Genomic DNA, 22850 nt, shown 5'->3' with positions numbered 1-22850 from the left:
AGCAGGACTGCTACTCAGCCCACAGGACGCGACATCGTCAGTGTGTAAAAAGTTGGCGAGGTTTGATTGGTCTTGTTCCAATCGTTTTTCTCTCGGCTTATTCCTCGATCGGTGTTGTTCTAGCAAAACACCAATATCGTGTTGAAACACAAAGGTCATGGAATTGCGCTCGGGCCATGTCGGTTGCGAAGTTTTGGCAGACGTCAAACAGTGTCAAACTTGGAGTGGGGAGAGTTCGGTTGCTATGGGATCTACCAAATTGCTATTTTCGGGGGGTTCGTCTATCAAACAGATGGGGGGGAGGGGGGTTTGAGGGTTTGGGGAAATACGCAGAAGGTCCGATTGTAGCTGTGTACAACCGAAACTTTGTATGCATTACTGACATGAGCGATGTGGATAGTTGATGTACGCTAGAAAGCTTTCGTTGAGCGTACGGTATCGGAATACATAATCATAAGATCGATTCGTTGCTAGTATTCCGTGGCGGATGCGGGATACGTAAACATGCAGGTCTTGGTATCTTGTGTCGAAAGTCATGACCGCACGAACATGGATTATGGTGGCAATACTACGCACATGGTAGGAAATCGGCGAGTACAACCCACCAGGTAAGCCCTCAAACACGATCAAGACGTTGGTGTGGTGCGATCTGCAAATGCAGGCAATGGTCAGATTCCTGGGCTTGACTACAGATCTGCCCACTTGGGGGAAAAAATACGAGCAACTCAAGTCTACCATCCTTCGCCATTCTCACCCAACTTGAATAGACCATTCTTCTTCTTATCAGCAGCCCACCTCTCACACCACAGCTTCATCTTCTCCCTGCTGCTCGCGCTTCCCACATTGACTGTCGGTATAATCTTGTCGATTCTTAGTGCACAACAGAACATGGTCAGCTCCCTGAAGCTGCTATGCTCGCTGTAGGGTACCCCGAAGCAACTGGCCCGACTCCCGCTACCCGCTTGCGGCTTTAGGTCTTTCATAGCAAAGGTGCTCTTCCAGTTGCCCGAATGCAGGACAGTCTGCACCTGAGGCGATTCGGTAAAGCGGCCTTGGGGTGGACGATAGTTCCAGCCAGAAGGCCGAAAACCAACCACACGTGAAAAGGTGTCAGCGTAACCGCGTAGATAGTCATCCAATGTCTCTGCTCTAATCTCAAAAAGTGGTGTCATATGCACCTGAGCAGCGCGAGGATCGGTAGTCAGCAGTGCATCTAGCTCAGGGTCTTCGAGGGCCTTGCAGATGCGTTGCTTGTTGGCGGGGGCGTATATCTTGCTGTTCAAAGCTTTGGCGATGCCCGTGCATATGCGTTCCTTCCCAATGCTGTACGTGCCTACCACAACAAGAAGGCGACCCCGCTCAGGACTCTTTGGCTCCGATGGGTTTTCCGGATTAGAGTCCTTTTGCACAAAGTTGACCATACCTTGCCCTGCACGTTTTCGCTTCATCTTCTCCCATCCGTCCGACTCATCGGCACGAGTCTTGCTAAGGCTAACGCACATGTCTGCGCAAGCCTGAATCACCTGCCGTTGCGGTGGGAAGGCGTATTTTGGATTGAGATAGGTGGTGTCAAGGTAGCACGCGTCGAGCTTTTGCTGTCTGCTCTTTCCACTGACAACGTCTAGTACGTCCGGTCGAAGCAGCGGATGCTCGACATGTGCTTGGCAAGCGCGGAAGTCCCCGCAGTGTAGGACTCTTTGCAGCCTTTGGTTGTTGCCTTTGCCGACTTCCTTTTCAAACAGGAAAAGAGAACTGCCTGGACAGTGGTTTGCTGATATCATTGTCACAAAAACGCCTCCGGTCCCCGGCACTTCGGTCTTCACTTCAAAATCTAGGTCGACCACCCACTTCGGGTCAACCCGAAGTTGCTGCCGTACCAGATTGCCCGTAACCTTACTGCAATAAATGGGACCATGCTTCCAGGACGCACTAAGGCCAACGTAGTGATCACTGTGAAAGTGGCTGAGAAAGTAAGCGTTTTGGCCCTTGACAGCACCATAGCGAAAAGCATCAACGGCGATAAAAAAGCCTGGCATGATTTTGTAAAATGGACAGGTACGCTGGTAGGCTGGCTTGCCTCGCGCCTTGTTGTTCTCGGCTGCCGCACTTGCCCATGCCGCATCTTCGGCATGGCCAGCCATGAGCTTTGAAAACGCAGAGCTTGGTTGAGTGCTGGGGTTTGCAAGCTGAAATGGGTTTGCCTGGCCAGGTTTTGCTGGCCGCTCGGGTCGTTTAAACATCTTTGCACTACTGGCAGCAGTTGGTTTGCTTTCCTGTTCCAACTTCGCTGTGGGGAGCGGAAGTGGTTTGCCGTCCAGGCACGCGTTGACGTGGACAGACACATCTTGCTCTGACAATCCAGGGAGATTATTACCGCATATTGGACATGAAAGTACATTAGGGATGTCGTTTTCTTCCGCTTCCTGCTTGATATCCAGTGCATCATTTTCGGGGAACAGGAAGGGCGCCTCAGAGTCGTCTGCATCGCCCTCCAAACCCGCCTCTTCCATTTCCAGCTTCTGTTGTTCCCTCATCCAACGCCTTTCGTCGTATTCTTCACCTTCAAGCAAATCGTCATCCTCAAGACCTTCGTAGTTCTCGTATTCTTCGTCATCGGGGATAATTGTGGATTCTGGCTTGGGTGAGGGGGTATGGGTTGTTGAACGTTCAATGCTTTCCATGGGTGTTGGATCCTCGGTTTCTTTAGCAATTGGTGACTTCGCACTATTTCTTCGCATAGCCATACCTGGACTTGTAGCAGGCATCTCCGCTTCATCGTCTTCGGAATCCGAATCGTCTACAAAGGGCCCTGATCTCTGACGCGGTTTCGACGCTTGCTTGGGTGCATGAACTGCAAGAGCGTCCAGAGCATTGCTCTCAGCATCTGCTGGCGGGGGCGGCGAACAGGCTGGAGGCGGCGCTACTGGTTCTTCACTGACTTTGCGCCGCTTGATGCTGCCACCATTCTCATTATAGCGATCCTCATTGCCCGAGACCATGACGCCATTGTTCTTCTCATCGCTCCAGCCAACATCTTCCTCGTCATTTTCAAGCGCAACTGTTGGATTCGAGCCTCTTTCCTGCAGGAATATACGGTTGTTGATCTCCTCGGCCTTCTTGAAGAACGTCATGATGTTGCCATTGGGCGTCCCTGCTGGCTTCTGCTTCTTGCCATTGCTTGCAGAAGTCGACTTCTTGGTAAAGTCTGCAGGCGTGAGCGTAGTCTGAATGACATTCTTCTTTGGCGGGGGCGTGTTTGTGCTTGGCTTGGGAGTTGCCTTCTTTGTCGCGGTTTTAGTGGCCATGGCTGCGTTGCTTGACGAAGAGCGGGGCGGCGAGGGGGGTCGGCCAGTTGAGGAGCCCAATTTCGACGACTCGGATAGCGTGCGGTTCTCTCGAGGATTTCTGAACATGAAGATAGCTGTTCCGCATTACCGGGCGTCGTCGCAATGCTGTTTAGTTTATACTGTGGGTTTGCCCCAGTGGCTGAGTGGCGGACGCATCGGCTCAAGGCGCGCCAAGATAAACGCGTGGACACGTGAGCGTCATGCACTTTACCTCCATCACTCTTCTTCTTGTACGTAGTACCAAGGGAACGCACTCTATACCCACACCCTTAAATAACTAATGATCTATGCAAATCGATACTTAGATACCATTTGCTAATTCTGACTTTTTATTGTAGCCTCTCTAGTGATGAGGTAGTTCAATATTGAAGAGCGCTCAACTCGTGTCACCGGTCCAGAATTTCAGCCGCAAGTCCGCCATGAGGATATTTATACGGGTATAATACAGTTATATTTTTATACCTGGCAAATACGACCATTGGAGAAATAGAGTTACTTCTCTCGTTCGATCAACCAGATACCGAGGTACTGTTTACGGGTTATTTGCTGCAGTGTGCGGTAATCGGACGCTTCCAACCGCTGCAGCTGTGCCACCCTTCCACCTGAATCTCGTTTGCAGCTTTTAGCAGCCTTTGAAGTAACAAAGCATCTTCAGTCATACGCACGCACATGTGCTCGCTTAAGCACCGACTGTATCTATAGTGCTGTAAGTTGTGCTGATTATATCACAGTACTGCTAGCCTACTGCGGACTGTCATAGGGGCAGTCTTCATATCCTCATGGAAGAGGTTATCGACTCGGAGATCCTGCGTATGGACTTGTGCAAGTGATTTGCCGGTACTGTCCCATCCGTATTGCCATATTCGAGACCAAGCGATAGACGAGGGGTTTCGTATGCCACCCCTTACGACGCTCAACGTGACGACGTCGTGGAGTCCTCATCCACCGGCGGGATAGCATAAATGCCATACTAGTGTTGGTGGCGCTTCAGGCACTGACCTGCGACAAGCTTAGGAGCTAGAGTGGCATGAGAGATAGATTTCACTGCATCCAACAAGTAAAGTGCATCTAGATTGTCGAGTGTCTGGCATGAGGCACAGCAGCCCTCAAAGAGTTCCGGTAAGAGCTGCTGAGCGTGTGCCACAAGCAAAACGCGTGGTTTCCGCGCGAGCACGGTAGCAGACTCCCTATGTTGCGATAATAAAGTAAGGGTATACGAAGAAGCTGGGTTCTTTTGAGTTGTATATTATACGCGCGCACGGGCCTGTTGTTCCAACTCAATCAAAGCCATGCTCTCCGTACAGTAGTGAAAGCTAAGGCATTTCGGGTTGGTCGAGGGGGCGTGCAGGAAGTCTTATCTAAGACAAGCTCACAGGTCAGACAGGGGGTGGAATCTCCACGGAGAATACCTCTTCGTATGTGGAGGATCGATCAAGCATTGACACGCACGCTAGCACTTTTCTTGGTTCCTGCTTGATCCCATGAGCTAAAAATTAACTTCGATGCAAACCTCAGCAGCAACGTCTCAGAGGATCTTTACCTCTCGAAGCGTCGTTCCCGAATGGGGAAGCCACTCACTATCGGTGTCCCATTGACCCATTTCACAAAGATGGCAGAGTTTGACGGTATCCATCAAGGGGATATCTGGCCCCTGGGCTATCTTCCAAAACCTTACGAAGGTCGCTTTCATAAAATATCGCCAGCCCGGTGGATCTCGGTTACAAGTTCGTCCTAATAGGGGTACCGAAGTTCTACCGTACCATCGTTTGCTCTTATTTTTTCTTCATTCAGATACTTTTCTAATATTCAAAGTATCTTAACAAATTGGGTATCTATCTTCTATACTAAGCTGTCTTCTTAGAATTTCTACCGTTAGTATTAATTATCCTAAGGTTAGAGTAAGAGTAAAAGAGTTATTCTATAGGCGGATATATCGGCCTGATGGAGTAACGCTAGCAAGAACCTGAATAGGCGCTATGGCCGATCTGACGACGACTTATGAAAGCGACCTCCGTATTGGCAGCCTCAATCTCAATTATACGACGTTTGTCCGCGTTCCTGCTGACGCACGACCCAAGATACATAAGTAGCTCACCCAAAAAGGGATCCAACTCGTATCTAGTCAGACACACTCCCCTTTTCCGGCCGTTTCTACGGAGTTGAGCGGACTCGACACTCAATTCGGCTAAAATTCAAAATAAACTCTCCTATTAAACACTGTTTCCCCGAAGCCAAGCGGTATTTCTCTCTTCTCACAGGTCCTCTGACCTTGCAATCTAACCAGTACACTCGCTTTTTGACGACCAACTAATACCACACTCTTTAATCCTTAATAATGCCTTCCATCATCCGCAACATTCTCGCGCTCAGCGCTGTCGCCACCGTCGCCGTCGCTCAAGACCCGCCCCCCAAGCTCGACGCTCCCTGCGCCGATGTTGTCATCTTCATGGCCCGCGGTAACAACGCGCCGTACCATGACTACCGTACATTCCCCTACGCCGATGCTACGTGTGGCAAACTGAGGGCTGAGGGCAAGACCTGCGACTACATCGAGATTGTCTTCCCCAAGGGCGGCGACTACTGCAAACAAATTGGCGAGGGAGTCCGCAACGGGCAATCCCAGATCGCTGCTTTCAACAAGAAGTGCCCTTGCACGCACCTCGTCCTCAATGGCTTCTCTCAGGGCGCCTGGATCACTGGAGATATTCTTGCTGGACCTGGTGGATGCTCCCAAATCACCACTGGTTTCGACCCTACCTCGGCTCCTGGTAATGCTGGTAAGTATTCTTGACATGACACACTCGAACCTTGGACTGTGCTAATTTGGTAACTTAGTTGCTGCTGCTCTCCTCTGGGGCGATGTCATGCACGTGGCTAACCAGCCATACAACGTTCTTGACGGCTCTGATCTACAGAAGGACGGTCGCCACTCCGACTCTCTTGCACGCCTGAACCGCTACGCATCCGTCCTGCGCTCTTACTGCGCTAAGGGAGACCCGATCTGCGCCAACGGTGACGACGTCGAGAAGCACTTGACCTACTTTGAGCGGTACACCGAGGACGCCTCGAACTGGACCGTTGGAAAGATCAATGACGCCGCCCCTCTATGTGCCGTTCCCACACCTACGCCCAGCGCTTCTTCTACTCCCGCCGCTTCGTCTGTTGGTGTTGCCGCTGTTGGATCTTCAAGCCCTGCTGCTTCCTCCAGTGTTGCTGCTTCCTCCAGTGTCGTCGCCTCGTCTGTTGGCGTTGCCGCTGTTGCATCTTCAAGCCCCGCTGTTTCCTCTGGCGCTGCCGCCTCCTCTGGTGCTGCTGCCTCTGGTACTGCTGCTTCCTCTGGCGCTGCTGCTTCCTCTGGCGCTGCTTATTATGGTGCTGCTCCCTCCAGTGTCGCCGCTCTTCCCGCTGCCCCTACATCTCCAGTTTACGTTGCTCCTTTCACTGCTCCTCAGGTATACGATGCTATGTGCGTTCCCCGCATCAAGATCAAATACGTCTACGGTTAAGAGTAAGCTGGAAGGAAGATGTAGCGGGGTGGGCGTAGTGACAGCAGTAGATGGGTTTAGATGGATAAAAGTATTATAAAAAGGAATCAACGTCGTGATCGACGTCTACCTAAACTTTTGGTTTTCATGCGTGATGAGTGCTTTCTGTCTGCTCTGCAAGTGCGCTGTAAATCCTTGTAGAGCCCTATGGTCCAATCCATCAACCTCCAGCTCAGAACGCAAACGTCCCCATAAGCCCCCTATATCCAGTTTCCTAAATAAATCTGGACAAAACAATCCACCAGAGACCCCTCATCCTGCAAAACTCCAGTAAATCTGCCGTCAAATCTGGCATATCCTGGCGCTAAAAGTCCTGCACATGACCGCTATTTATATCAGGTGTGCCGTCTATGTTCTCAATGTTAAACCCATCCAGGATGGTATAACTACGCACACAACCAAAGGCATATTAATATCAACCAACACGCATTACTACAAATAGAACAGTATAAATCATGCACACGGCTGATACACTAATCTGCACGAATTAAGTATATATTAGTGCTAAGGATGTAGAGAGGCGAGCTCGGTATGGCGGCTTGGTGTGCATAGCATAGACCAACGAGTAGTCCACGTGCTTAAGAGCTGGAATTCATAAGGCGGATAACACGTTCCGGCTGGCAGCTGTCTATATTTGGCGATCATAGCGCCGATCATATTGGGGGGGGGGGGGGGGGGGGGGTATCACGCCATGCAGGGAACGATTGGTGAGCAGGCCGTATTGCTAGAATTAGTAGAGCGATTTACTGTCAAAGCTCGTAGGTCAATGTCAGCCCCCTGATTACAGCTTATGCAGATCACTTATTTGCGCTGCTTGCACTATTTCCGGATGATCTGCTGCTCAGTGCGAAGGATTGTAACGCAAGTAGATCCTTCTCCATTCTGCACAAAACTTGCTACCAGTTGCGCAATACCAGAAACAGATAATTTAACGGTCTTTATAGTATCAGGACGAGTGACAACATGGCATCCAATCCAATCCAGCCTATACAAGCGTTTTACCGTCGGATTAGTAGTTAGGCAGTTAATCACTAGGGAATACCCGCTGTCGCATGTTTCTGTTTTTGCAATTCTCATTTTTTGTCCTATTCACCCAGGTCACGTGTGTGAGATCTTGGCGTTCTCAATAGTATTGGAGTAATGTGAGTTGGCCCGCACAATAAGAACAATTTAAAGCACAGAGTCCCAACACTAGGATTACTATTTTTTATTAAACCAAAGACATGTCGTTGATCATGCCGATCCAACTCTTGAGGCTAGAGTCAAGCTTAGCGTAAAGTGACATGCCCGATATCGACATTTTATGTAAGTAGTAGGTTCTCTAGCATGTCAACTACGTAGGCTCCGCAACAACAATACTAAAATACACCTCTCCTCTTCTGCAAGACCCAGAGAGAAGCGTACCCAGGCAGCTGTGTACTCGCAATAATTCCAATGGCCTCTTTACCGTTACCGAGGTCCAAGCCCCACGTCTCCCCACATCTTCTCCACATGTCCATTCAGGACTCTGGGGGAAAGCAATGCCAAAGTGAATATATGTATCGTAATATAAAATAATGCCTGCGTGAATGCAACGCAGCTCTCCGAAGCTTTTCAATCACACACTCCACCCCACAAAAACATGTCCTCATCACCAGACCAGCTCTATCATCCCACCTTGAAACAAAGCCTCCGCGGCAAACTCACTTCGTCAACACTGGAATTTTTCAATCTAAAATATGCACGCATACCAGCCCGGTATCAAGATTCTATCCTAAACGATGAACCGCTCAAGGCAGGAGCAGACGGCGTGGTAGACAGCACCCACTTCGGTCCCTCATGTCCCCAGCACCGCGGAGCCCAAGCGTGGGATCTAACGCTGGTCGGCAGCGCGAAACTCAATTATGCCCAGGGCCAAGGTCCCACAGAGAGTATGGATGAATTTGAATGTCTAAATTTGAACGTTACGTTGCCAAATTTGGGTCTTGACAATGATGCTACGGCGCCAGGGCTACTCCCAGTCTTTGTATGGGTGCATGGTGGCGGATTGAGTGTGGGATCGAATAACTGGCCTCAGTACCAGATGCGGCGGTTCGTGGAGCGTAGTGCAGAGATCGGGAAACCCATCATTGGGGTTGGGATAACCTATCGCGTCAACATATTTGGTTTCCTAGCAGGCAAAGAGATTGGGTCGCGGGGAAACATGGGTTTCAAAGACCAGTTGCAGGCGTTTCGGTGGATCAAACGGCACATCGCGGGGTTTGGAGGCGACCCGAGTAATGTTACCGCGGTGGGAGAGTCGGCGGGTGGGATATCGCTTTCGACGCTGCTTTGTGCTAATGTGGGGGACGAGGGGTTGTTTGAGAGAGTGGCGCTGATGAGTGGCGAGGTGACACTGAGGAAGTGGCGGAATGGATGGTGGCAGCAGAAGATGCTGGAAGATCAGTCGACGTATTTGAAATTGGAAAGGAGGGATACCGAAAGCAGAAGGAGAGCACTGCTCGATATGGATGCGGAAGAGCTGGCACAGAAGATGCCAATGTTTCAACAATGGACTGCGGCTGTTGATAATGAGTTTTTCACTGCCCGAGTGACAATAGAGTCGGTCATGGATGGAAAGAGCAATGTGCACAAGCCTTCTTGGTGTAAGGAGATTGTGATAGGAGATACAGGACATGATGGGACTGTTCTCAAGGGCAGGGTTCTCGACCCCCCTAATGCGTTGGGTCGACTCAAACAGGCATGTGCAAAATACCTCACGGCATCTGAGACGCAGAGACTCCTAGCCGCGTACAAGCTGGAAAGACCGTTGCCAAAGGAACAAGAGGCAGAACGGCTACTCGATCTGGTCGGCGACCTGCGCTTCCACTTAGCAGCACTGTCAGCGTATCGAGGCTGGAAAGATGCTTCTCCGCCAAGACGCGCCTCACGATATCATTTCCATGTTCCCAATCCTATCGATGGTCCGTTCAAGGGCTTATCTTCTCACGAACTTGATGTCGCATACCTTTTTAACAACTTTGAAGAGCATCTGGATGAGCACAACAAAAGTGTTGCGCGGGCAATGCAGGACCGTTTTATTAGATGGGCCAATGGAGAGGGGTGGGTCAAGGAGGGTAAATTCGTAGTGTTTGATGGTAACGGAGTAACGGAAGTTGACGAAGCTCATTACGATTCCATATATCGTAATGGAAGAGGTGCAATATTAGGGGATATTGGACTGACCAAACTGTGGCACGTTGCTGACGTGTGGCAGGGTGTACGGCAAGAGGACGAAGAACTTATCAAGTCGAAACTATAGTTAATCAAACGCTACGAATCGTATTGTTAGAGATAGCTGGCATATACTTTCATCGACATGTTATAATTCAATCAGTAGTACAACAATTTTTAACCCAGACCGATACGCCGCCCTAGCTCATGCTTTGAAGACGACTCTATGCTACATCGACAAACGCTCTCTTCTTCCTGTTCTTCTTCTCTTCCTCCAGCTTATCCACGTCTTCCCATCTGACCAACTGTGCCTCATCCACCCTCTCGCCCACAAACCTCATGGCTGCAACATTGAACCCAATCAGGTCCTTGTTACCCATCAACGTACTCCGGAGGTCGTTGCGCATACCTTCAATCACAGTCTTCAACTCTCTGCTCGCAACGATTTGTTTTTGATGTGTCTTTAGCATGAAAAAGAGAACCCTGCACGTCAGGGTAATGTTCCATTGCTTGCGTACCCAGATGGCGAGGAAGGTAAAGAGAGCAGGTAGGGAAGAAAAGGGCAGGACAAGGAGTGCGTCGTGGAGCTGTGCTGCGGGAATCTTGGCCATAGTGTTGAGGACATGACGTTCAGCTGATATGTTACCGAGAGCCAGGAAGAGAGGATCGCGCTGCGGTGGTGCAATCTTGGGGTTGGACTTCTTCTGAATCTCCCAGTCACGAACAACCTCCAGGTCTACCATGCCTAGATCCAGGGCTTCTTGAATGCGTTCACCGGCTGTGAGAGTGGTAATGGTTTGCTTGCTGGCGTCGACGGCTTCGGCGCGTTCACCGTTGGGGTCTTCCTCATCTTCGAGATTTGTTGCAAGTGTCTTTTCGTACATTTCTTCCAATTCTCTTTCCCTCTCTTCCTCGAGGAAAATGGGCTCATCTGATTTCGTCCAGATACGTATGCTCTTGTCGTGACTAGCTGTGACGATAAAGTCGCCAGTCCGCGCCACGGTCATGGCCCAGATCTCACCGTGGTGGCCCTTGAACTTCTGAATCTGCTGGAACTTGTCACCGTCCCAGCTCTTGATTGTCCTGTCTTTACTGGCGCTAAAAAGGAGGTGGCGTTCATCACCATCAACGGGATGAGGGATGAAAGAGATCTGCATAATGCTGTCTTCGTGGCCGAATAATGCTTTGTGGCAATCTCCAAAGTCCAGACCCCATATGCGCACATTCTTGTCAGCGGAACAAGTAGCGATAAGTTTGCTATCGCTGGAGATGGACATGTTAAGAACGGGCAGTTTGTGGCCATATAAGTTGAGGAAGAGCTTTAGCGAATCTACAAAGAAGACTTTGACCGTATTGTCAAGGGTTGCGACGGCTAGTAATCGTGAATCGGGTGACACATGTACGCTGAGAACGTCGTCATTGACCTTGAGAACACGGGACTGAATAAGCTTGAGACGAGGCGTTGTACGTTTGGTTCCTGGTATCTCCTCCTGGATAATGTCGAAATTCCAAAACTTGACCGATTTGTCTGCACTGCCTGTAATGAGCGATTTGCCATCGGGGTGCACTTGCATTGTCCACACGGCTCCTTCGTGGGCAGAAATCTTGTCGAGTAATGTTGATGCTGCGATATCATACAGCTCAATATCGCCGTCTTTCGTTCCTACGACAACAATCTTGTCTCCCGGAAGGAATGCGCAGCAGAGCGCATATCCGCATTCCAATGTGCGTAAACAGTTCTGCGTCTTCACATTCCAGATCTTCAAGCCTCCACTCGACGCAGATGCGAGCATGCGGTCGTCCGAGCTGAGTGCGAGCGCTCGCACGTCGTTCCTATGCCCGGAGAGTTCAACGGCCAATGTCCGAGAATAGTCGGGGGTTTCCTCACTCTTCGACTTGCTCTTTTGTGGAATCTCGTAAACGTCGATGAGGTTGTTGTTGGTGCCGACAAGAAGCTGCAGCTTCTTCGATCCTTTGATATGCATCCAAGCAACCGACCTCACCTTTCCAGCCGTCCGTACAGTCACATATGGCACAAATACTTCGCCAATCTCAGCATCTGCCACGTTGACCTTTTCGTCTGCGTCCGCCTCTTCCTGCGCGTCTCCCTTTGTCTCATTTTTTGCCTTTTCCTTCCTTCTCTTTCTTTTCCTAATCAAGCTCTTCCTGACCTCTTCTGGGGTCTTTATGCGCCAGATCTCAACAGCCTTTTCTGCACCATGCACCGCGATGTAGTCGGCTTTTGAGTAGAATGAGATGCCCTGTGTCCTGTCTTTGCCCTGTCGGTATAGTATGCCTCTTGGGGTGAGGTACTCAAGGTCCGTCGCTTCACCAATCTTTGAACCGGCTTTTCGCAAACCGACTTGGTCAATGGCCCACACCTTGAGCTCCCCATCGTTGCCTGCCGTAATACACCCACTACCGTCTGGTGAGACACCCAAGGCCCAGCATTCTCCATTTGTCTGCGCAATGTGTGTTTCGATGCAGTGCTGGGTAGTCACGTCCCAAATCTTGATCAAGGCATCTTTGCTAGTGGAGAGCAAGAACGCCTGATCCGGGTCCATGTCAACATCTCCATCTTCGGCACCATCCTCTTGGGGGGAGTCTTCGGGGTGGATAAAGTGCAAACCGGTGATCTGACCCTTGTGCCCTCTTAGCTTGAATAAGCCCGTTTCCGAAACCAGATCCCATATAATGATGTCTGTATCTTTGGAGCCACTTGCTAGTCGGACGCCGGTCTGGTCGAAAGCAAGGATGGTGACTGCAGACTTGTGGCCGTTGAAGGTAATGATGACGGTCGACGTTCGCGCATCCCAGATGCGAATGCTGCCATCGGCGTAGCCAACGGCGAAGACATCTGGGTCCACGTCGCTTCGGCGAATGACGGTGACTTCTTCAGTACACGAGTTGTCTCGCCACCGGCTCACGAGCTCGCTTTTCTTTATATCCCAGCACAGTACTTCCTCGTTCGCAGCGGCGTATGCGCGTCCGGCACCAGCAGGCCGGTTGGAGCCCGTCTGGGTCAGGCCTTCTGGGGTCCAAACAATGTTCGAGGTAGCAGTCGCGACCACGCCGAAAGCGTCCGTCTGCTCATACTTGCTGTGTGAAGGTCAGCAGAAGCTTTGCATGGGCTGCGCCGCCAGCGCGCATTACCTGTAGGATTTGACCATGTTGCGCTCTTGTCGTCAATCAATTCCACTATGTGTAAGAAAAAACTTATGCCAAGGTGCTCAAGTGTGACGACTCCAGCTCATTGCGCTTCCTGCAGAACATGTGCGACTGTGAGCGGCCGTTGGTTGTCGAGATGCAAGGTCGCATATTTCTGGAAACTTTTTAGACAAGGGCCTGACCCCACGGCTGGCGCTAGGCCCACCCTCCAGCATCACCACAGCACACCTCCGTCCTCCGCATCACCGCCCGACTCGAGAGCTCCCCGCCCGACATTACCACCTCCCTCACCCCGCGGAGAAGCTACAACACCCACAATGCTTCTTCTCGACTATCAGAACGTTCTCATTGAGTCCCTGCTGAGGGACCGCGTCAATGGGTTCGCCGTGCCCCGCAGCCTCCCGCTCCGCCGCCAAGTAGCTAACAGCACACAGAGGAGCTCCCGCCAACATTGACCAGGTCGTCTCCGACTTTGACGGCGTCACCTTCCACATCTCGACCCCAGAGACCAAGACCAAGATCCTCGTGTCGCTGCACATCAAATGCTTCAAGGAACTCGTCCAATACGGTGCACAGGCTGTCCTCGAGCGCGAGTATGGGCCATTCATTGTGGAGCCAGAGTCTGGATATGACTTCTCTGTCCTAGTAGATTTGGAGAATCTGCCAGAGGATCAAGGTGCGCATAATTGTGTGTCGACAAAGAAAAGCGCTGATGGCATGCAGACGCCAAGGATGACCTGGTCCGCCGCGTAGCCCTCCTCAAGCGAAACGCCATGGCTGCACCCTTCGAGCAGGCTTTCGACGAGTTCCACCAGCTCCAAGAGGAGGCTTCCAAGTACACATCCGAGTCGGCGCCGCAAGGTGTGGCGGAGGGCGGTGATGTGCGCGCCATCCACTACCGAGAGGAGGAAGCCATATACGTCAAGGCCAGCCACGACCGTGTAACTGTTATTTTCTCAACCGTGTTCCGTGAAGAGACGGATAGGATATTTGGAAAGGTTTTCCTCCAAGAGTTCGTCGATGCCAGGCGAAGGGCTATCCAAAACGCTCCCCAAGTGCTGTTCAGGAACGACCCCCCTCTTGAACTACAAGGCATTCCCGGAGTCGATACATCCGGCTCTGCCGATATTGGCTATATTACCTTTGGTGAGTGGACCTGCAGTAGAGTGTGTATAACTGTGCATGGCTGACCAGTACAGTGCTTTTCCCTCGCCATCTCACAAACCAACGACGAGCCGATGTCATCTCACACATCCAAACGTTCCGTGACTACTTTCACTACCACATCAAGGCATCTAAGGCTTTCATTCACTCAAGAATGCGCAAGCGGACTGCCGACTTCCTCCAAGGTATGCTTGGCACAGGTGTATTCTTTGTAAACTTGTTTACTGACTTGTCTAGTTCTTCGCAGAGCTCGGCCCGAGGCAGAAGAGAAGGAGCGCAAGACGGCCAGTGGTCGTACGTTCAAGGTTCAGGCATAGATCAGATGAGAAAGCAGACTACAATTGGAACACGACATATACAACCCAGCATTTATTCGTGATTGTCTGATACGAAGCATGCTCATGCACAAAGTTGCGGAGAATGAGTTGGAATGGCCAGACAATCCACTAAACCACAAAATCAAAACTTGGTGATGTACATAGTGATGATACGAGTCCACAAAAATGCCAGTTCACCAAGTCACACGAGATCTTGACCCAACCCTACTCTTGAATGAAGCCAGCAATGCCCGGCTAAACCATTTATGGTCTAGTGCACAAGTCGCGACGGTCCCAGCGAACGCGTCCCTCAATAGGCGTAAACCCTGACGTTCGGCCAACTAGTCAACCCCGCCTCTCCAGTTCACAATGTCTGAAGCGACGAGGCCGAAATACGACAATCTTCCAGGCATTGACACAGCACCTGATATCTACGAGACGCCAGAACTTACCGAAGACGTGTCTACAGTCCAAGCTTCCACCGCTGTTTCCGAATCAGACTACGGCGATAATGACGACGACGACGACAATGATGACTCGGCAGTCCGTCACCAACGCCTGCAGCCTGATCAGGCTCGCAATCGTTTTCAGCCTGCTCGAGTAGACGCCCGTGGAGTTGACTTTTCGGACAATATCACCGCGCAGGGCCAATCCTATCGCACATCTACACGGCGCCAGCGGCGGCGGGGCGAGATAATAGGCGATGCCAGCGACGAAGAGGAGGAAAGTTTTGCACAAAAGCTACTGAGGATCAAGCGAGAGTTGGCCACGTTAGAAGATGAATACCAGCAGAAGGTTGAAAGCGGGGACAAGTCCAAGATTGAGGAGCAAGACCCCAAGGAAATGATGGAGATGATAGCGAGCAAGGTCGACACAATTTACGCTGCACATAAAGGTGGCGCTCGAGGTACACAGGCGATACTCGACCGTACAGTGCAGAAGTTCGACAGCTACAAGCCCTTCGATCCCAGTCCCAAACTTACCAATGCCATTGCAAACCAGCCGCCACTACCAGGCACACAGGTACAAAGAAGCCAATTGGAGTTTGTGTTGAATCAGGCAGCCGAGTTTGATAGGCGCATCACGCAGCTCGAGGGTAGTCTGGGCCTGAATGGAAACACAATGCCCGAGCTGAACGATCACACGCCCTTTCCCGTATCGGCTACTCTTACGCGGTTGGAACAGACTATGGGCCTAATTGGAGATGCTGCATCAAACAATCTGGACACAGTCACGCAAAACGTCAAGAAGCTTACGGCCGAAGCAGAGCACTTAAAGGAAGTTCGCGAGGAGGCGGCAGAGGCTGGTGCGGGCTCGAACGATAATAGCTCGGGTACATACCTTGATCAGGAAGCGAAGATCAACGCCTTGTATGGCACTTTGCCTTCTATTGACAAACTATCGCCCATCCTACCGCTAGTCCTTGAGCGGCTGCGCACATTGCGACTCGTACATACTAGTGCTTGGCAGGCTGACGAGGTCTTGACTGAGCTTGAACGTCGGCAATCGGCGCAGGAACTAGAAATCAAAAAGTGGGAGCAGCAACTCGAGATTTTGGAGAAGGACATCAAAAGGGCAGAGACAGCCATGGTGAACAACATCAAGACGGTCGGGGACGACGTGAAGATGCTAGAGGGGAAGATAGCCAAGCTACTTTCGGCAGACCATGGGGAGTAAAATGTGCTGCGGTAGGCGAATTTGGAGAGCCACGTCTTGAAATGGTCAGCCACACAGTAGACATACGCACACGTCTTGGCAGCTCGGTTCGCATATCCGATCACGCGACGTCGATCATGTTCATATACCCATTAGGTGTAGATAGCAGTGTCCTGTGTGGCCAATGCAGAGGAACACGTTGCGTGCGTGTGCAGATCCAGGCCGTGAGGAAGTGAAGAGATGCCGTATTGAAGCGAGAGTTTGTGTGTTGGGAGCTATCGATGGGTTGCCGTCGGCGGAAGCATGGTGCCAGCCAACCGGAGCACCTGGGTCTCCGCAACAACACAGCCGCGAAACTTTCATGGCCGCCCTGCAGCCACTGTCCGGTGCTTGGCTGGTGCAGTCGTCATCGGTGAACTTGAGGGGAAAGCATCCACCCAGGGTAACAATCTTCGCCCGGTGGCCGGACAGGGTTAGGTGGACCGACTATGGTGTGAGAGCGATGGCAGGGCATCGGCGATTCTCAAAAAGCTTATGCCGACCAAATTTATCATCAACAAGCTTCCTCTTTCCATTGCCTCCACACCACAGCTTGATTGCCCCGTACTGCCTATTTGAAGCCCGCCGCTGCAGTCGCAATGGGCAAGCGCAAGAATGAGGCGCCTGCCAACGGCATGGCCAAGAAGAAGAGGGCCATCTCAGATGATGAGGCGCATAAGAACTTCCGCGACGGTCTCTTCGATAGCAAAGTGCTCGAGACATACGCCAACGCATACGCCCAGTCGCAGCCGTACGCGTGAATGCTGCAACCTGCACTCAGTCCTTTCTGACAATACCCACAGCTACAAGCACGCCGTCATCCAGAACCTGGTCAACGACACGCTCCTCCGCAATGTCCGCAACGAAATCCGCGAGCACATCCACTTTACACCCAAAGAGACGGACATCTACAAGATTCACCAATCTGGTGATCTTGCCAATCTCGACGGCCTTCATGACTCGGCGCTCAAGCGCTTGCCGTCGCTTCTCACTCTCCGCGATTCGCTTTATTCGTCCGCGTTCCGCAAGTACCTATCTTCGATAACAGGGTCTGGACCTTTGAGTGGGGTCAAGACAGACATGGCTGTGGTAAGTTGCGCAAGGCAAGGTTTGGAAATATGGTGCTGATCAAACGATAGAATGTCTACACACCAGGATGTCATTTGCTATGCCATGACGATGTCATTGGAAGCCGTCGCGTAAGCTGGATTCTATACTTGCTTGACCCTGACATTGAATGGAAGGCCGAGTGGGGAGGTGCACTACGACTGTACCCAACCGAGGATCTTGAGACGCCAGATGGTGACAAGGTCAAGGTACCGCAACCGGACTTCTCTTTATCGATTCCGCCTGCATGGAACCAACTCTCCTTCTTCACGGTACAGCCCGGCGAGAGCTTCCACGACGTCGAGGAAGTATACAGGAGGGGCGTAGAGGAGAAGGCAGAAGAGGATGGTGGGCGCATCCGCATGGCCATTAGTGGTTGGTTCCACATTCCACAAGAAGGAGAGGAGGGCTATGAGGAGGGTCTTGAAGAAAAGTTGGCCGAGAAGAGTTCGCTCGCTCAGCTCCAAGGAGGAAAGGCTGACGTCTTTGATGAGCCACAATCACATTGGGTCGAGAACCCATACTGGGAAGAGCAAGCGAAACAGGAAGACGATGAGCTCACAGAGGATGAGATCGACTTCCTCATCAAGTTCATCAACCCAAACTATCTCGTTCCAGACACTGTGGAGGAGCTCTCGAAGATGTTTTCTGATGAGTCGTCTTTGCGGCTTGCGCAATTCCTGTCAAACAAGTTCTCTGCACGGTTGCGGGAGTACCTCGAAACCAAGGACCACGAGGCGGTACCTAGCCTACCCACCAACCCACATCACAAGGAGTCGGTAGTTGGAGTCGCACGCCCACCACACAAGCACCGCTTCCTTTACCGTAAGGCCGTCCAACCCATACCAACGACACCATACCCTGAGAACGACGGCATGACACCATACGACGACCTTGTAGATATCCTCTTTCCTCATCCCGCTTTTATGAAGTGGATCTCGCTCGTAACAGGTATTACACTAACAAAGAGCAACATTTTTGCGCGCCGTTTCCGTCGTGGTCTAGACTATACGTTGGCAACCGCGTACGAGGAAGAAGACCCACAGCTTGAAGTCTGTCTCGGTATCACACCTTCGCGTGGCTGGGGCGATGAAGACGAAGAGCCTGAAGAAGCTGCCGTGGAGGAAGCCTCGCAAAAGAGCAAGTCGAGCAAGAAGAAGAAGAACAAGGCCAACAAGGAGAAAGCAACTGAGCAGCCCAAACCGGAGGAGGAAGTCGGCGGCTACGAAATGTACATGGCTGGTGAAGAGGACTCGGAACATGCCGTACCCACAACCTCGGAAGGCTCAACCTCGACCGGCGCCGGCCAGCGCCGCAAAGCAAAAGCCGATCCCGCCATCTACAAATCCGCTGGCGATGATGAAGATGACGGTATCTTGTTCAGCCAGCCTGCGGCGTGGAACAACATGGCTATCGTGCTGCGTGACCGGGGCGTACTGCGCTTTACAAAGTATGTGAGCAAGAGTGCCAAGGGCGACCGATGGGACGTGTGCGCCGAGTATGGGGTTGAATTTGGCGAGGACGAAGATGACGATGACGACAATGACGACGATATGAAGGATAATTAAAGGTTTAGGGGGTTGTATGTGTAACGGCCTTTTTCTTTCTTTCTTTTTGTACTACGGTCCAAAAGGGGGGGGGGAATGGAAGGGAAAATTAGGAAAGGGGGGAGGGGGGAATATCTCATGGGATTTTTTCTGGCATGAGATGGTGGGTGCTAGGCCGCCGTTCTAACCATGACTTGTTAAAATGATCCGCTCGCCCCGGTTTTAGGCTTTGTTGAATGCTCAAGTGTCAATTGTTCGGGTTTCACTAATAGCTGGTTTGAACTGATTCGGGTCCGCCATGTCGAGGTAATGGCAATGGCATGGAATGTGGAGTGCGGGGAGAAGAGGAAAGAAGATTCACTGCTTCCTGCCTTTACCGTCACGCTGCTTACCGCCAAGCTGTGAGCGCTTTCCATGTTTCGTCGTGCATCGTTGGCTTCAAGCACGGTACTAATAGAAGCAGTCGGTATACCCATTGTAAAGCTTTGCTCACCTCCGAAGAACTAAGTATATATCATGGTGCTTCCGATATGTACACCCAATCCAGATGTTACGCCGACAATTTGCAATTATAGTCCCGTCACAAATCCGACGGATCCTGCCCCATAACAACCCATATAGATACTAGCATTCGTCCTGCTCAAACTTGGATAGCTGCAGTCCGATGTAAATGGTGAAGAGACGTTGCGAGTACCCCACCGTCTCGGTGATGTTCCCAAAACTGTACTGCCAGGATGACCGCGTTCGGCTCTTAAGTAGCAGGTTGCATGTCAGAACGGACTAGCATTCCCGTAGTGCTTACCACGATCTTGCCGTCTGTTATAGACAATGAGTCAAGTTTGCAATGGTTAAGAGTTTTCTGGCGCTGTGCAACGCGTAGTGTGTTCCAGAACCAATTAGCTATGCATAGAGGTTGATTAACATGACCATGTTTGTAGGAATGCGAGACGGATTTTTTCAGTCTGCGGGCGTGGCGCGGGGCAAACGCGAGATCCTGGCAACATTGTGTGTGGCAGGACCTCGGTATGTCATCGAAGTGCGGATCGCATCAGCATCAAGCGACGAAACACATGGCACAATCTGAGGCAAGCGCGGCCCCAAAAGCACTGTAATGGGATGATTTTTTCGGATTACACGAGCCATGAACTGTGCAAGCAATAGTACCTGATGTTTGATCAACATGCTTGGTATTGTCATGTGCTTGTGAGATTGTGGTGTGAAACTGAGGACAGTTGCGCTTGGGCCCTGACGCCATAGTAAGGCGAGAAGTCTGCTTAAAGTTCGACTTCCCAACGTCCATCCTCGCTCCACTGTTGTGGTGCTGAACTCGACTTTCCCCCCCTTTACTGACACGGCGTAGCCCTCTAGCCCACATCCGCCACACTCCGAGACCTTTGCGACGACGCAAAAAGGCCTACACACTCCGAGGCACGTCGATTGCACCCCTAGCCACTTCCTCAACGAGCGCCAACGGCGCACTGATATCGCCGCCATGGGGCTCTCCAAATCCACGAGGATCATGATCCTCTTGGGCATCGACACGGCCTTTTTCTTTGTAGAGTTGATTGCGGGATATGCAGTGCATTCCCTGGCTCTTGTAGCCGACTCGTTCCACATGGTGCGTATGTGTGGTCGCACGCGATAGAGCGAATACTGACAGAAGCGCAGTTGAACGATGTCATATCACTTCTCGTCGGACTGTGGGCAGTCAAAGTTGCCAGCCAGAAGACCAACTCGAAGACATACACATACGGAGTGAGTTGGCACCGTTATTCATGCGCGGTACATTTGCTAACGAGAAGCAGTGGCAACGCGCCGAAACCCTAGGTGCCCTGATTAACGGCGTCTTCCTCGTCGCGCTATGCCTTTCCATCTTCCTTGAAGCAATCCAGCGCTTTGTCGAGCCTCAAGATGTCTCACATCCCATGATCATCCTCGTCGTCGGTTCTTGCGGTCTCCTTTCCAACATTGTCGGCCTCTTCCTCTTCCATGACCACGGTCACGGTCACGGCGGCCATTCGCACTCGCACGACGAACACTCACACGCGGAGGAGGGACATTCCCACGGCGCACATTCTCACGACGACCACGACCACGACCATGCTGTCGCCGACGAGAGCAGTAACATCGCCGTCTCGGTGTCTGCAAAGAAGAACAAGCGTCACAGCCGATCCCAGTCGCGCAACTATGCCACCCTGGACGAAATCTACGTGCACCCTTCATCTTTCAGGAATAGCATTATTGAGTCGTCTCGCCTGCGCGATGAAGAGGCTGATGATGAAGAGGACCACGTGGAAGCAGAGGAAGAGCCGACTGAGCATACTTCGTTGCTTTCCAAGTCTAAGAGCCATGGGGCACACAGTCACTCGCACTCGAACGGAAAATCCAAGGAGAACAAGCACAAGGACCACAAGCACACCCAGCCCAAACAGCAATCTTCTGGCGGCGGCCATGGCCACTCTCACGCTGATCTCAACATGCGCGGTGTCTTCCTACACGTCATGGGCGATGCTCTGGGCAACATTGGTGTCATTGCTACTGCCCTATTCATCTGGCTTACCGACTTCTCATGGAGGATGTATGCTGATCCCGCCGTCTCTCTGCTCATCACCGTGATCATCCTCCTCTCTGCCCTACCCCTCTGCAAGGCCGCGTCCCGCATCCTGCTTCAGGCTGTTCCTGAGAACATGTCTATTGATGACATCACCGACGACATCAGCGATCTCGACGGTATCGTCTCTTGCCATCACCTCCATGTTTGGCAGCTCTCTGATACCAAGCTTGTTGCCTCTCTCCATGTCCAGGTTGACTTTGACTTCAAGGGCCAGGGCTCTGCACGCTACATGGAACTTGCGCGTCAAATCCGCGAGTGCCTACATGAATATGGTATCCACTCGTCAACCATCCAACCGGAGTTCTGTCTCAATTCCAAGCACGACCACTCAGCGCATGGCTCAGACGATAGCGGCGCGGAGGATGCTGGTCGCAGCAGCAGGAACCCGAGTGTGAGAGGCGGACCTGATGCCTGTCTGCTGGAATGTCCTGAGACTTGTGGAGGAGGAAAGCAGTGCTGTGACCCTGGTACTACCGGACCCAACGGTTGCTCATAGACATATTGTGTCGTTTCCTTTTCTGCCTTTCCTTTGTATCGCAGACCTGGGCACTGTCTGTATTATATGGTTTTCGTGTCCGGTAGCCCAGGTTTTTCTTTATGTTATTGATGTTACTTCATTCTGGTGAGCTGCTTTTCCCAACAAAAGCGTACGTGAGATTGTTGTAGATGAATGAGGGTGTAGTTTAGTATCGGCCTTTACGTGACGAGGAAAGAGGCAGGCGCTGTATGAATAGTCCAAGAGAATAATGAGCCGAGGCGGTTTTCTTGCCTCGAGCCTCCCATATGCATTAGCCCTCAAGGTTACACCGTGCTAAGTGTTGTGGAGTGCGCAAAACGCGGCTGGTTGCAGGCGGGTCAAATCTAGCCACCGAAGCGGGTAGTATCTCCACGACCCTTGAGACAAGGCGTCGTGAGTGCCAGGGATGTCCTGATTCCATGTTGTTGGTCCGCCATGGGCCGCCACCGCTACTATGTGTGTATGTATTGACACCCCCATCTACAGATAAGCGCGTCCGCATGCCTTCTAGAACGTTACCATGTTCCAGGGCAGAACGGGCTTTTGGCGGATAGCCCAGGTAGTCTGCTGGGGGGATGCTCGGGATTAACACGGGTATGGCGCTTACTACAGGATCAAGGGCGCCACTGACATCTAC

At 51.6% G+C, this 22850-nt stretch overlaps 8 protein-coding genes across 8 annotated transcripts; 6 read left to right on the top strand and 2 right to left on the bottom strand.

The window, feature by feature from the left end:
- Positions 1-731: 731 nt before the first annotated feature.
- COCMIDRAFT_21600 (uncharacterized protein) lies at positions 732-3413 on the bottom strand (the record flags this gene model as incomplete). Its single annotated transcript, XM_007684318.1, has 1 exon — positions 732-3413. The coding sequence occupies one exon, from the start codon at positions 3411-3413 to the stop codon at positions 732-734; it is 2682 nt and encodes an 893-aa protein (XP_007682508.1).
- Positions 3414-5682: 2269 nt separating this feature from the next.
- Positions 5683-6526, top strand: COCMIDRAFT_53487 (carbohydrate esterase family 5 protein; the record flags this gene model as incomplete). The annotated part of the gene is made up of 2 exons (XM_007684387.1): positions 5683-6124; positions 6183-6526. Coding segments are annotated over 2 exons (786 nt in total), but the record flags the coding sequence as incomplete, so codon positions are not given.
- A 1987-nt stretch (positions 6527-8513) lies between these two features.
- Positions 8514-10172, top strand: COCMIDRAFT_80737 (uncharacterized protein; the record flags this gene model as incomplete). Its single annotated transcript, XM_007684386.1, has 1 exon — positions 8514-10172. One exon carries the CDS (start codon positions 8514-8516, stop codon positions 10170-10172), a length of 1659 nt encoding a protein of 552 aa, XP_007682576.1.
- A 136-nt stretch (positions 10173-10308) lies between these two features.
- On the bottom strand, positions 10309-13254 carry COCMIDRAFT_31777 (uncharacterized protein; the record flags this gene model as incomplete). Its single annotated transcript, XM_007684348.1, has 2 exons — positions 10309-13183; positions 13238-13254. The coding sequence occupies 2 exons, from the start codon at positions 13252-13254 to the stop codon at positions 10309-10311; spliced, it is 2892 nt and encodes a 963-aa protein (XP_007682538.1).
- A 315-nt stretch (positions 13255-13569) lies between these two features.
- Positions 13570-14733, top strand: COCMIDRAFT_31776 (uncharacterized protein; the record flags this gene model as incomplete). The annotated part of the gene is made up of 5 exons (XM_007684347.1): positions 13570-13631; positions 13687-13928; positions 13976-14398; positions 14452-14601; positions 14654-14733. 5 exons carry the CDS (start codon positions 13570-13572, stop codon positions 14731-14733), a joined length of 957 nt encoding a protein of 318 aa, XP_007682537.1.
- A 369-nt stretch (positions 14734-15102) lies between these two features.
- COCMIDRAFT_31775 (uncharacterized protein) lies at positions 15103-16410 on the top strand (the record flags this gene model as incomplete). The annotated part of the gene is made up of 1 exon (XM_007684346.1): positions 15103-16410. The coding sequence occupies one exon, from the start codon at positions 15103-15105 to the stop codon at positions 16408-16410; it is 1308 nt and encodes a 435-aa protein (XP_007682536.1).
- A 617-nt stretch (positions 16411-17027) lies between these two features.
- Positions 17028-19103, top strand: COCMIDRAFT_80749 (uncharacterized protein; the record flags this gene model as incomplete). Its single annotated transcript, XM_007684385.1, has 3 exons — positions 17028-17185; positions 17232-17517; positions 17568-19103. 3 exons carry the CDS (start codon positions 17028-17030, stop codon positions 19101-19103), a joined length of 1980 nt encoding a protein of 659 aa, XP_007682575.1.
- Positions 19104-20574: 1471 nt separating this feature from the next.
- Positions 20575-22192, top strand: COCMIDRAFT_80746 (uncharacterized protein; the record flags this gene model as incomplete). The annotated part of the gene is made up of 3 exons (XM_007684384.1): positions 20575-20700; positions 20751-20837; positions 20888-22192. 3 exons carry the CDS (start codon positions 20575-20577, stop codon positions 22190-22192), a joined length of 1518 nt encoding a protein of 505 aa, XP_007682574.1.
- Between the last annotated feature and the right edge of the window lie 658 nt (positions 22193-22850).

This window comes from Bipolaris oryzae, assembly GCF_000523455.1.
Source record: "Bipolaris oryzae ATCC 44560 unplaced genomic scaffold scaffold_2, whole genome shotgun sequence".
Taxonomy (NCBI): Eukaryota; Fungi; Ascomycota; class Dothideomycetes; order Pleosporales; family Pleosporaceae; genus Bipolaris; species Bipolaris oryzae.
Note: the sequence above shows the minus strand (reverse complement) of the source record. Positions and strands in the feature narration are given on the sequence as shown.